The 13,796-nt window shown below is 42.8% G+C and overlaps 1 protein-coding gene across 3 annotated transcripts in view; it reads right to left on the reverse strand.

The window, feature by feature from the left end:
• Positions 1-13,796, reverse strand: part of STAG1 (stromal antigen 1) — a 162,891-nt gene that overhangs the window by 13,360 nt on the left and 135,735 nt on the right. For all 3 annotated transcript variants that reach the window (XM_038146399.1, XM_038146400.1, XM_038146401.1), the window contains 5 exons: positions 8,005-8,097; positions 5,289-5,463; positions 4,404-4,543; positions 2,645-2,746; positions 1,004-1,152 (listed from right to left, as the gene is read on the reverse strand). In XM_038146399.1, coding sequence (XP_038002327.1) covers positions 1,004-1,152; positions 2,645-2,746; positions 4,404-4,543; positions 5,289-5,463; positions 8,005-8,097 — 659 coding nt within the window. The remainder of the gene's footprint in view (positions 1-1,003; positions 1,153-2,644; positions 2,747-4,403; positions 4,544-5,288; positions 5,464-8,004; positions 8,098-13,796) is intronic.

Genomic DNA, 13,796 nt, shown 5'->3' on the forward strand with positions numbered 1-13,796 from the left:
ACAAACAAAACAAACAAACAAAAAAAAACCAAACAAAAAAAAAAACCCAACCCCAAAAACCAAAAAAGCAAACAAAAAGCCCAACCCAAAACCCAAACAAATTGCCCCAAATCTGAGCTGTGATGAAACTGTTTGCATCCTCAGGACCCATCACAATGCAATTCCCCACTACCAGCAAACAGCAGCTTTAGGACAAAGGGGAATGCAGAGTCCCTGTGGGTTTGTGAGACCCCCTCAGATGAGTGCATGGCCAGTCCCTGTAAGAGGGCACTTGCCCAGTGAGGGAACTGGGCGGGTGCAGGCCCGGGCAGGAGCTCCCTGGAATGTGTCAGAGCAAACAGGAGCCAACCTCTGCAGCCAGAGCAGAGAACTGAGTCCCCAGAGCAGGGACACACTCGGTTCTGCTTTGTCACCTGTGACTAAAGAGAACACTGTCCCTTCCCTCACTCAGCAAGGCACAAGTGTCCTCTGACTCCTGCTTGGCTGAGCACGGTGTCTGGTGCATCCTGACTGAGCTGTGCTCATCTTGGTCTCAAGGACTGAGTCTCTGAGACACCAAGCCTTAGCATTTGAACTTTTTTATGGCATGGCAAAGTCATAATTTAAATTTAGCAGAACCTTTCCATGTTTTTCTATGCAGCAACTGCATAAAAATTTCAGTCCACTTTAAAAGATTTCCAAAATATTTCTGGAGTATCTTTTCATAACAGCCCTTGGTTCCTCCAAAATCCACGGTGTTGTGGAACAAAGAACCATCCTCAGTTGTTAGACACAACCCACCTGAGACAAACATAACCATGCCAATAAATTCCAATAAATAATCAGGTAGCAGCTAGTTTGTTTCCTTTCTATCTACATACATGTAGATCCCTCCAATTAAAGTAGAAAAAAATATGTAATTATTGCATGGCCTGTTGAGATTATGTACCCTGAGAAAGGGAATGCTGAACAAGAGTTTTAATCTGAGGAAGTGTAAAAATCTAGTTTATTTACCACCACTCACTTGTGTAGTGTGGCCACAGCCTCTCTCGTCTTGATCTGATCCAAGCCAAAGGTGAGGGCAAACCGCCGGGCCAGCTCCTTAATGCCACTTACGTGGGCAGATGTCCTGTCCAGGTTGGGACCTTGCTCCTGAACAAGCTCATTGAACAGCTGCAGAGAGAGTTCAGAGGTTGACATCTGTGAGCTGGGAAACACTTTTATTGAGAAAGACTTGGGTTCTAAACCTGCTCCATCTGAGAATGGCCTTTGCGATGACTGAGACACAACAGAGCCCCTGTCACCTGCCAGAATGTCTTCTGTCCCTCTGCTGTTTGCCATCTGTCCCCCATCTTGGACTTGTGTGGAGTTATTTGGGTGGAATTCTGCACCCACCCTCCCTGAATTCCATCTGCCATTCTCCCAACTCATCAAGAAGGTTCTTCCTTCTCGTGCTGTTCTCTTAAGCACCTCCACCACCCATCAGATCTGGTGGTGCTTTCAATGTGGGGATCAAAACTGCAGCTCCTCCACTGCAGCCTCAGTGCCTGTTTGCCCAGCACTGCTGCCTCCAAGGCCCTCCCACCACAGCATTGAAGTGCTTGATGCTTTTCCAGCCAGTTCCACCTCTCCTGGCACTGCCACTTACACCCCATGTCTCTCACTGGTTGCTGAGAGTAGCCTGGCAGACAGTGCCAGTGAGGGTATTAAATCAGGCTCCATTACAGCCACTGTTTCTCTCGTCTCCACAAGCTCTGTTACCATGGAATTAATGACAGCAGCTTAACTGGACAGGATTCCTCCTTGACAAATCCACACTGGCTGCTGCCTATCACTGAGGCACTTGCAAAGAGCTCCTCTCATTACATTTCTCATGGAATTTTGTCAGCCTGACTGATCTGTGGCACCTGCTTCCTCCTCTCCAAGTTTTACAGACATGGGCTGCTTTGACACTTACTGATCCTTCTGGAAGTACATCTGTTTTTCTCAGGTTTGCACAGATCTCTCTCAGCTTCCAGATTGCTACAGCAAATCCCTTAGGAAGGGATTTTGGGAGGTCCAGCTCATTTGAGAGCATCTAATTAGCAGAAGTAATTTCTCAGTGCAATGGCTATGGCTGGTGCTTCAAGGGCCTAAGTGGTATTTAGTGCACTTTGTGCTGTTGCTGGATAGATTTCATCACCAGGCAGTAATTTACAGTCGATGTAAAGAGAATTTTTCTGGGAAAAAAACATGTCTAACAGTATTGGAAGACTTAATTAGCTTGAAATTTGAAAAATTCATCAGTATTTAGACAAAGTATAAGAAAGATGCATTACTTCAGCAAATGCTAAGAAGAAAAAGCCATCCTAATTCTTCTTGTTGACTCAGGATCAATAAACAAATGCCATGAATCAGCTTGGACCAAACTACCTCCAATGCTCTTCTCTCCCTCCCTTCCATTTTTATCTGCCCAAACTTTGCCAGTGTGGGCCTATGGAAACAGATTACTGAGACAAAGGGGCAGTGACAGCCTGAACTGGGGAGCAGGAAGATGAAAAAAATGTCCTAAGGAAGTGCAGCACTTTTGCTTCCCTGTAAAGTGCATCAGAGGAAATCCTGGCCAGGGCTTTTTGCAGTGAGGCATTTCTAACCAAAAAAAAAAAAAAAAAATCAATGCTCTTACCTGTTGCAAACTGAGAATGAGTGTCTTTGCACACTGGATTTTATCAATTTGCCTGGTTTTGCTCAAGGTTTCCTTAATGATATCTCCATAGTCATTGTAGTACTAAGAACAAATGTGAAAAAAAAATCAAAAACTTTAAATCAAATCTCTTACACAATTTGTTACAGTTTTCCCAAGAGAAAGATGACTTGTAATTCTCGATTTGAAAAGGCAGCAGTTGCTCAAATCCAAATTTTTGGTGTGAGTGGGGGGCAATGTTTCAGTATCAAAATTTAAATTGAACCCTGTGATAAGGTAGGGAACTTCTGCATTTATTTTCTTTTGCAACAAACGCGTTGAAAACCAAACAAAAGAGCGTTCCCTGCCCCAAACCAAGCACTTGATGAAGGTGACCCATGGCTGCCAATTCCAAGCAACAACATGACATTGATCCAACACCCCCTTAAGAAGCAGGTGTGAACAGACACCAGCACAGAGGTGTGTGCTCCTTGTACCCTGAGGGGAAAGGAATTCACTAAAGCCAAAAAGTGGAGTAAAGAATGAATCAGCATGGAGGGCTGTTTCTCCTTGTTAACAGAATGGTTGCTGAAAGCCACAGCCTATGGTGCTGCCCATCTGGGTAGAAAAGCTGCATTATCATTACAAATTCCAAGCTGGGAATATATTTTTTCCAACAGTATTCTTTCAGCCTCATTGATGTTTCTGCATTTGCAGTCACTTATTTTCATTCCCTCTAAAATATTGCTTTTGTCTTCTTGGTACTAATTTAAATTAAATTTCTCTCACTCTCCCCCAGTTTTAAGAGAAGGAGGGGTGTGAGGAGAGGAGAAGCCCAACCTAAAGCAGCAGGGAGGGAACTCACCTGGATGGTGACAGCTTCAGTTTCAAACTCTCACTCTGGCAAACAATCCCTAAGCCAGACTAACCCTGACTGATGGCTACAGTGTGTCCTGGGAATTTTACTGTGCTGTGTGTGCCCGATGAACGGGAGGATTTCAAGTTAAACCCTTTATTATGTTTCACACCATCATCTCAAACGGTGTCTAGAGTAAAGGACCTGCTCTGTCTTCCAGTTCTTCCCCCTGGACTGTCACCTCTGTGATGACAATCCCCTGCAGGGACAGGTGGGATAGGAGCTGAGGGGTCAGAGGCAGGACTGCTGATGTGCCCGTTCTGGCAGGTGAACTCCCATGAAGAGGGGCAGCAGGAGCTGAGGTCCTTCTGACCTTCACTGGGCCTAAAAGCTCCGTGGAAGCAGCCAAAGCTGAGAAGATGCTCAGTCACCACAGACCCACTTACAGCACAACCACACAGAGTTTTTTTTCCTGCTGTCCTGTCTAAAGCAACCTCCTCTGCCAAGAACCCAGCTGCCTCATGGCAAGCACCAAGCCTGGGAGACTGACAGTGCAACATGGCATGGAACAGGTAACTCACTGGGGATTCTAGAGATGGATCTGAGGAGCAGGGTAAGAAACTCTCTGTCAAGTGGAGCCTCTCTGGAAATACTCAGCACCTCAGCAGCAGCTTTAGGTGCTGCCTTAAACAAAGCACATGTGCTACAAGGGGGGTGAGGTCAGAGCTCACTGCTGCTCAGTGCCACGTGTCATTTAGAAGGGAAAAATTACCACACAGGATCAAATAAAGCTGAAAAAGCTTTCAGGAGTGTTTGGGTTGTAACCACAGTCCTGGCAGGGATGGCAGGAGAAGCCCTAACACTGCAGACTGGGCTCAGGATGGATGGAGGATGCAGGGCCTGTACCTTCATATAGTGTTTGAAGATATCTGCTGCTGCATGCATGTCCACAATGTCATAAATTATCAGCTTGCTAAAGGCAGCCAGAAGGTTTCTTCTCTTATGTAAAGCTTCTATTTTGTTGGCTTCATCTTCTTCATCTCCCTCTGAAAGCATCATCAGAATGTTTGTAAGTAACTGTTAAGTTCTAAAACAACGTTATCAAAGGGGAGCTTTTAGAAAAAAATCAATTCTTGAACATGAAGCAAGAAGGATTGCTGGAGAAGAAACTAAAATGAAAGGTGGTAAGTCTTGAGTCCTGCCTACTTCAAAACTTCCAGGGAAGTTTAGCAACATGACACATCACTGACCAAGGCTGCTCTCCATAATCCTGAGGAGATCCTGGATATAATCCACATGGAACTGAGTCATTTATTTCCTATACCCTGTGAAAGGCCACAATGAACTCTTGCTGAATGCTCTTGCTTAACTTCTCAAACACAGGACCTTCACAGAGGCTCCATTAATGTGACCAAGCTATAAATATTTAAGAAAAGAAAAATCAGAAGCACCAGTACTTCTGCAAGCCTTGGATTTTCAGATGTGAAATCAATGCTCTGAACAACAGGAAGTAAAATCCAGTTGTAAGAAGCATTAACATTGAATGGCAATGCCATAAATATTAAGTCTCTATGCAAGGCTTCACTGTGTGAATGAAAAATAAACTACACATATAAAATCTTAAATATAGCTATTATAAAATAAAAGCATATTCCACAACTTATAAAAGAAACTTCAGAGTAGTGACCTTCCAAAAAGCAGGAATACTTCTGAAAACAACTGAACAACCTGATCAGAAAATTCTATTTCCTCCTTTCTTCTGTGTCTGGTACGAAAAAAAGCTAAACATACCCATGCTCTGATTTTCATCATCTTGGTCAATAAACACATGATCCATGACAAAACTGAGAAGTTCTGACTGGAGGCCTGAGTCTGGATTGAACACCAAAGGCTGGAGCCCTTCTCGACCTCCCGTCATCAGCTGGTGACTAAAAATCATCAGGAGATCACAGAGCAGCATGAAAGCCTGCAAGGCAAAAGAGAACGAACGCAGTGAGAAGTCAAGAAAGGAAAACAAAGTACCATTGATCTACTTTCCAGATATCCCCTGCTACTATTAAACAGCTTCTTAAACTCTTCTCAGGTGTAGCTGTTTATGTGCTGTGAACAGTATTCCTTAATGGTTTCCCCTGCTTTGGAATGCTGTGCCTTTGGTTCCTAGGTCAGGAACTGGTTATTGCCTTCTCCATGTCCCAGATGACCCATATGAAATTTCCATTTCTTTTCTAAGAAAAGAACTCTAAATCTACCTCTGATCCAAGGCCTGCAGCAAAATTTGTAGTAAAGAGAGCACACCTCCTTTGATAAACAGTCAAAAATCAAACAAGTGAAAACATGAACAACACCGAGGGAAAATTCAAGCTGAGTCACTGTCAGACCCCAAAAATACAGACAAACAGCCACAGCAAGGAAATTCTTGCAGAATTTCATCAAAAGCTCTTGCAAAAAAAGAACCAAGTTTATCTGCATAGCTTTCAAATCCAGACAAAAGCCAACCTGGGCAGAATTGTCCATGATTTATGCTCATTACTATTATACCCTCATTATCTGAGACAGGGAAGAAGGCAGCTGTCACTACCTTCCTTTCTTCCAAGGGTCATTCCTGCATGGCAATAACACTGCTTTGCCCCCACATGGCTTCTGTTGGGGTCTCACAGCCAGCTGTCTGCATTTGATCACATTCAGCACCTTTCCCAAGCCTTTTTATTCACAGCTTCTCTATTTTTAACCTCAGGTTCTGAAAACTTTATAGATTTCCAAAATAAAATCTGTAAATGCTGAACTTCCTAGTGGCTCCCTTATTTCTGGGAGTATGTTATAAAATCTGAATGAGCTACACTCAGGCAAGAACAGATGCAAATCACTGTCAACTATGTTCTGTTTGAGACCTTAGGAACAGATGTTGCTATTTGGGATTTTTCTCCCTTTGATCCAAAAGGCTGTGACTCATTCCAGTGATGATCTCACCTGCTCTAAACTCCCCTGATACTCAATAGAACTGAAGCTCTTCCTAATGCAGACCTCTGAAAAAGAGCAGATGAGTAATGCACTGCTGCTGCTGAGTTCTGTCCAATATAAAGGCAGCAGTGGGCTCAGTCACAGAATATTTATTTCCCTCAAACACTCATGGAAAAGTTGAAATGTTTCACTCTTGTTTCTCTAAATACTTCATACATTTTTTCCTTCCTTTGATATGGACATCAGCTTTGTCTGGAAAGAGTGTCTGGAGCAAGCATCAAGTATGGTAGGGAGACAATAAATTTGCACATAATTCTCAAAAAAATCCAATAAACAAAAGCAGTAAGTATCAGTCCTGCACTCACAGAAATATACTTTTTAAGGAAGAAAACAGAAGCAAATCATAGAAGAGTCAGCAGGAATGGGTCCCTGGAGTCTCCAGCCTACTCTGCCCAGGACACTCACTCTCTCTGGGCCTGCCTGGGTGTGGGTTTGTCTGGCTGAGGCTTGAAAACTTCCCCACAACTGGGAACTGCAAAGGAGCTTCTAAAGAAAGTTTAAATTATCAATGAAAAAACCATTGCGGCCCCTGGCAAGAAGAGAACAAACCCATGTTAATACACCTCAAGATGAAACCCACTGCAGGAATGGGAAGGAACATTTGCCATTTCCTGAGGCAGGAAGGATGTCAGATCCAGCTCGAGCTGTAAGGGAGGTACTTGCATAGAGCTAAAGGATATTTTCACATTATACAATATTAATATAATATGCCAAGAGTAACTACTCTGAATATTAAAAAACAATTACTCAAGTAAAATCTGCTGGAAGCCAATGACACACAAGTCTTTTAGAAATATATAAACTACTGACATCTCTGAGCATTTAATGTTGATATTAAGCAACCTGAAGAACAGAGAGCAAATGCCAAGCAAAGCTATCTTTCAAAGAAATAAAAGTGTCTTTTAAGAAGTATTATATTTTAAATACCACAGGCAAAAAACCCAGGTTAGTTATTAGTTACACTCTGCAAAATCTAGGGAGGTCTGATAGAAATGCCATTTGTAGACAAATGTCATTGACATAACTCAGTGTACATTCACATAACCTCAGCTAACAAACCAGCTGCTGTGTCCTGCAGAGACAGACTTAATTATTTCAACAAACCCTTTGATTCAATGGGAAAAAATCCAAAAATATTCAGCCCATTTGAGGTCTCAGTCACCCTCCAAAAGTGCCTATTTCCATCTTTTAATCCAGTGTCTGCAGGAAAAGTCTTTCATCTGAGGTGACTGCGTTGGATGCCTGAAGTCACAAGGGCTGGAAATGAGCCTGAGCATCCAGGTAATCCTTCCTCACTGTAAATCAAAAGTTAATTTGTCATGAGCTGTGCTTGGGAAGTTCTGTTAATACAGCTGCTCTTCTGGGCTGTTTGCTCAGATTTATTTAGACAGGAGCACAGATTATTTTACTTTAAGTTTGATGTACGTTGTCTTGAGTTTTACTACAATTTAACACTCACACTTTTTTAAGAGTCAGACATTTCCTTTACCTGTTCTTTGACTGGAGTGTTGACATTTGACAGACACTGCTGGCAGACAGCCAGGAAGGATTTCACAGTTTTCCTCAATACCAACAAGTCCTCCTGGAATAAACATTAAAAAAGAAAGTATATAAAAATTAGTAAGAAGCTTCTCGGAGGAAGCAAAATAAAGAAATGGTGGTGATTTCACACATTCCACAAAAAGCTGCGAAAGAAATAAGCTATTCAAAGAGTACACACACAGAAACAGTCCCTTGGTTTTACAGTGATGATGAACCAATCACCTAAAAGAAAACAAGAACCCCAAATTAAATGAAAGGAGGTGAATTCACAGCAGGATGGCTGGCCCATGCTCTGCAGACCTTCCCCCAGGACAGCCCTCCCAGCTTCCACGTGGAAGAGAGAATGTCCTGCAGAACAACCTCCAAGCAAATGTGAAGAACCTACATAATGCCCATGCAATGTTTTCCTTGCTGAAATGTTTTACTGATGCTGGCTGTTCAGCCCATGTGTCTCAGTTCTGGTTTTAGCTTTTCTTACGCTTCCTGCCACGAGCTCTCGTTGTTCTGTGTTTACTGCAGAGCCTTTTTGTGGTCCATATGTTCTCCCTGTGCTGGTTCACAGCACAACACAGGACTGCCAGTGTGCCCAAGCACCCAGAGTGTTCCCAAAGCTCTCAATTTCTCATCACTTCCAATGGAGTGAGTGGGATTTGCTGATGTGGACACTCAAGGTCTGTGCACTGCCTCACCTTCCTATTCCTGAGCTGTTTTTCTCTGATGATGCACCCGTGGCATTACCCTGCCATTACAGAATCTGTAAGACAGTTCTGCTCTGTTCTAATGCACAACTTGCCATTAATCACCCCTCTTTTGTTCCTGAATATAAACCTTCCATTTGGCAGCATTAAGATGCCTCTTTTTAAAAAATTTAAATTGTGTTTTGTTCACTAATTGATCTGTATCATTCCCATTTTCAGGGCCTTCCCAGATGGTCTGATAAAAATTACCCTTTTTTTAGGAGAGAACAGATCTCTGCCAGAATGCATCAGAAACAATTCCGTTGTGCAAGGATTGCTCACCTACAATTTTTCTTTAATATATGGATCAGTTTTGAGCTATTGAATATGAGTTACATTAAATCCAAACATGCACCTAAAATGCAATGTTGGTATTAATGTCTTAGAGACACTGGTGTTTCAATTGATTTTCTTCTCAGTCAAAAATGCAATCTTGTCAACAAGAAACTGATGTGTTTCTTCCAATCTTAGCTGTCAGCCCTTCTGCGTTGCACCAACTGTGTTTTCTATCTCCCACTCCAAGATTCTACCTAGGACTGATGCCAGGCTTATCAGTTCACTGTTACACAATCACCTGATTTACCCTTTAAGCACTGGGATTACAATCACCTTCATGCTTTCTACTTTCTATTGCAATTACCTTCCGTTTAGATGTTCATGAATTCAACAGAGGAACTAAAACCTATGAAAAAACCTACATACAGGTTAAAAAGGGAATGAGTGTGTCTCCCATTTTTCTTTCTGTCAAAGTGACTAACAAGAAGGTACATGATATTTATTACCCTCTCTCCTGACAGCATAGCATGATAGAGATTCATATTGCAAAGTTACAGCCAGCAGGAGAAAGCCCAGCTGAACTGTGCAATGGAGCCATCTGGAACTCTTCTGAGCTTGGAGAAATCCCCAGACTACTGAAGAGTGGGGATTTTTTTCAACAGTGAAAATAGGAAGAAAAAAATTAATTCGATTTCCAAGTCTTTGAGCATTTTGGGGTGCACAGCCCAGGCTCTTGAGGTGTGAGTACATGATCTGCCTTCAGCAGAAAAGCTGATATGAAACCATTTTATCATCCTGTTGGCTGTTAGACAAAACCATGGGGTCACAACTCTGCAATTTAACTGCTCCATGGCAGGAAAAGAACGAGCTGCTGAGAGCAAGGACTGGAGTCTGTGCCACCACCCAAACACAAACCAGGGTGCTGAAATACCCGTGTCTACAATTCTTCAGGTACTTTCTAGCTTTAAATTAAAGCTTGTTTTTTCCACTGAAGCAATTTTAAAATGCTATGCTTTTGCTATGTTCATCACCCAAACCCCATCCTCTTCTCCCTATGTGCTCATTGCTTTTCCTCTGAAGTACTTACTATTTGCAGTATTAACTTCAACTTCAGCTAAGGGTTGAAGAACCATTAGCTTCCACCCCAACTGTGGAAAATGGTCCAACCTTTTGTACTTTGTGACTTTTTTCTTCCCTTTAGCTGTTTGTGCCTTCTGTCAACACGTCCTTATACATACAAAACGTCACCAAGTCACGACGTTGTTCTTCAAACCCCTTTTTAAATCCCCTCTCCTAAGTTCTCTGCCCACTAATCACACTCTAATAGCCAAGCACTTGGCTACTCTAGCTGCTGCTTACTCACAACTGGCTGACCTCTGTCTTGCCTCTCAATGTTTGCTCTAGTCATGCTTTATTTTTACTGTTCCAAGTTTTAGGACTCTATTGTTCTGCAAGTGTTTCCTTCTCAGTACATACACACTCAGGGCACAGCACAATGGCCTGGGTGCCTGGGACATGGCTGAAGAAATCCAGGTGGAAACAAGTGTCTGCTCTAACCCCCAAGGCTCCTGCCTCAGGACTGCACCTGCTCCCCCAGACTGGCAGATGAGAGAACTCCAGGGGGAGAAATTACCAATTTCCTTTGGAACTACCCACAAACCCCTTTCCACCTGAGGAGGAGTTTTCCTCCAGGCTACAACAGGCTGCTCCCCCAAGCTATGGAGGATGAGCTTTCTCCTCCCAGTACAGCACTGGTTACCCCAAAGAGCACCAGTTTGCACAAACAGCCCAACAGCCTCAGCCTCCACTGAATATGGACAGAGGGAGACCAAAGGTTGCAGCAGCAGACTGGGGATATTTCAAGGCTTACACATTTAATTCTTACCTGCTGCAGCCTTCCTTTCAGTAATCAATTTTTCCTTTCAGATTTTAGACACCAAGATGACTCCACAGGACACCCTTCTCTCCACAGGCTACCCTGAAGAACTGTTTCAAAATAACTCTGCCCCAACTCTCTGCTGTATTTAACTGGTGAAATCTTTGTTGTTGGGCAGAGAATTTGGACTTTCTTAATAACTCAAATAATCATTAATTATCACCCTTCTGCTAAAATGTCTTTGATACATTTTTATGCTGAAAAAAATGCATCAAAGACACCTCCCTTTGGCTCTATTTACAAATGATATTGAACAGTGAGGGGCACCTCAGCCCCTGGTAACAGCCTGGAGAAACAAGAGCTCTTTGTGTGTATCTTGGGGAGGGGACTTCAGTAACCTGTGACCAGCTAAAGGGCAAGTTTGGAATTTGTAGGTGTTCATTAACATTACAGAAGTGTCCAATATTCTGGTCCTGTATTTTGTAGAGCTGATAGTTATCCTGGAGCTGTGTGGCACTGGGTGTAGGTCAATTTTGTGCTGTTAATAAATCAATGAGCTGACTTGATCCTAATTAGATTTAAACCACAAGAGTTGAGTTTTTCCCTGCCACACATGGAGGCTCCAGCCCAAAACAGCTGGATCAGGTAGGGAGCCATGATCCAGAACATGCCCAGCAGCTGTAATATGAGATATCCCTCACACAGCAATTCATGTGCCCTGGCTTGGCCACACCGCCCAGGACAGTTCCCAAACAGGGGCAGTTCTCTCAGGACAGAGCTGTATTTTGGAAGCCATTTGAACACCAGACAAAAAATAACTTCCTTCCAAAACAACTCTGTTCCCAGTGTATGCCTATGGTTGTCAAGTATGACTCCACCCAAGTGGAGTCAAAATCACAAAAATTACCAAGCAATTTTGAACTGCAGCCAAAGAATTCACTTTGAAGGAAACCTTACCAGAATTCCCCATCCCACCTGCAAACTCCCTGCAATAAAAGGTGCACCTGATGGATGCAAAACACACATGAAACAACAAATGTAAAACTTGCCAAGATACTTGTTTCCATCTTTTATTCCTGTACTTACAACCCCAAAATGTTCCTATACATTATCCTGTCCATTGACTGCCTAAATGAGACCTCACGAGGTGAAACAGAGCAGCTACTACTGCCAGCATGAGGTCACAAAAATGACCCAGCTGGCAGCAGATGAACATTTCTTACAAATCAATCCTTCCATCTCTGATCTCTCAGCCTGACTGTTCAAGGGTAAGCTAAAAGATCATCTTTGAAACATGAGCCTGGAAACAAAAATTCATAAATCTATCAGATATGGAAAAACAAAGACTTAAGGTTAGTTTTATGGCATATTATAAATTATCTTCTCTCCATTTCCATCTTTTATCTTCCTTCCTTCCCCACTAATTCTCCTCCTAACTCTGTTACTACCTCTCCTTTCCCTGCTCTCACCCCTCCTCTACAGGTACCAGCGACCTTTTCCTCCCTCCCCTGTCAGAGTTTACCTGATTTGTATCTAAATAGGAACCAATTGCTTCCAGCTGGTCTTTTGTTTTGTAATCTTCTGCTTTTATCTCAAACCTGAAAGGCTTGTGAGTCCAAAAGCCTCTCTACTCTGGCAGCTATATCCATTGGTCTACTAAAGATACCACCTGAGGCTACACACCATCACCCCTCTCTGCCCTGAGATCACTATAGAAACAGCAAAGTAGCCCTAGAAATCTGCATGGACCTACATATTAAACTGCTGTGCCAGAAATGTTCCCATAAAAGCTGGAATACTTCAAAAGTACTCACAAAACAACTGTTTTTCATTCTGAGATGCCTCTGTTAATGCCTTTGTCTACCTAAACCTTACAAGTTTAGGTAGATAAAGGTGCCCTTTAATGTCTACCAATTTCCAGTCCTAAATAATGACTTATAAACCAGACGGGGGCAAAATGATTTCCCAGTGGATGAAATGCCAGATACAGAGGACATCAGATCTATTTTCACAGTGAACAAACTAGAGTGGAAAGTTTGATAGCAAAATGCTCCAGCCACAGCAGGTGTGTGGCTGTCTCTCTGCCCTCAGCTGAGGCTGCTGCCACTCTGAAGAGCTGCAGGGCACTAATGCTGGGCTTCCTTGGAACTAAGCATGCACAAAACTCATTTTGTAGAGGCTGGGGTGGAACCCCAAACAAGAAATTGCTAAGAGTTCTGTAGGTGACAGTAATTATGATTTTGATGGGGCAAAGCCAAACTGACTTTTATTTGGCATGGCCATTCTGGACTGACCCTTTGGAGGTCTTTTCCTTTCCACTCCTATGAACTGTGTTATATTGTAACTATGTTATGAATCACAACAGGATTAGATCCACAGGACAGATCAAAGCTCTTCTGCAATCACCTCAAAAAACAACCTCTCATGCAATCACATCCTATTTTGAAAAAGGAGGCAAAGCCATACAGTTGCACTAAGCTTGTCTGTAAGAAAATCTCAGCCACTGAAATAGATAAAGGTCTTTTTCTCTGTCAGTTGAATTGGGCCACCATAGTCACATTGTAACAGCAGCCACATGAATGCCTGGGCACCAAAATGCAAAGTTTATACCTCACTCCATGCAGAGAGAGGCTGTATGTTTATCCCCAGCTAGAGGTTACAGTTAAGTATGTTTCTTTAGCTGTAATTGAGACACAAGGAAACATGAAGCTTTTTTCCAGCAATGTTGACAGCTATTCCTGCACCACCTGTGCCCTACTGCAGCAATTTATTGTACTTTATTCCAAAAAGTGGAGAAATGCAGTGATGGGAATTTTCCAAATGCTCCTTTGTGTCTGGGCAGCTGCCCCC

The sequence above is a fragment of the Motacilla alba genome, chromosome 9 (genome assembly GCF_015832195.1).
Source record: "Motacilla alba alba isolate MOTALB_02 chromosome 9, Motacilla_alba_V1.0_pri, whole genome shotgun sequence".
Lineage (NCBI taxonomy): Eukaryota > Metazoa > Chordata > Aves > Passeriformes > Motacillidae > Motacilla > Motacilla alba.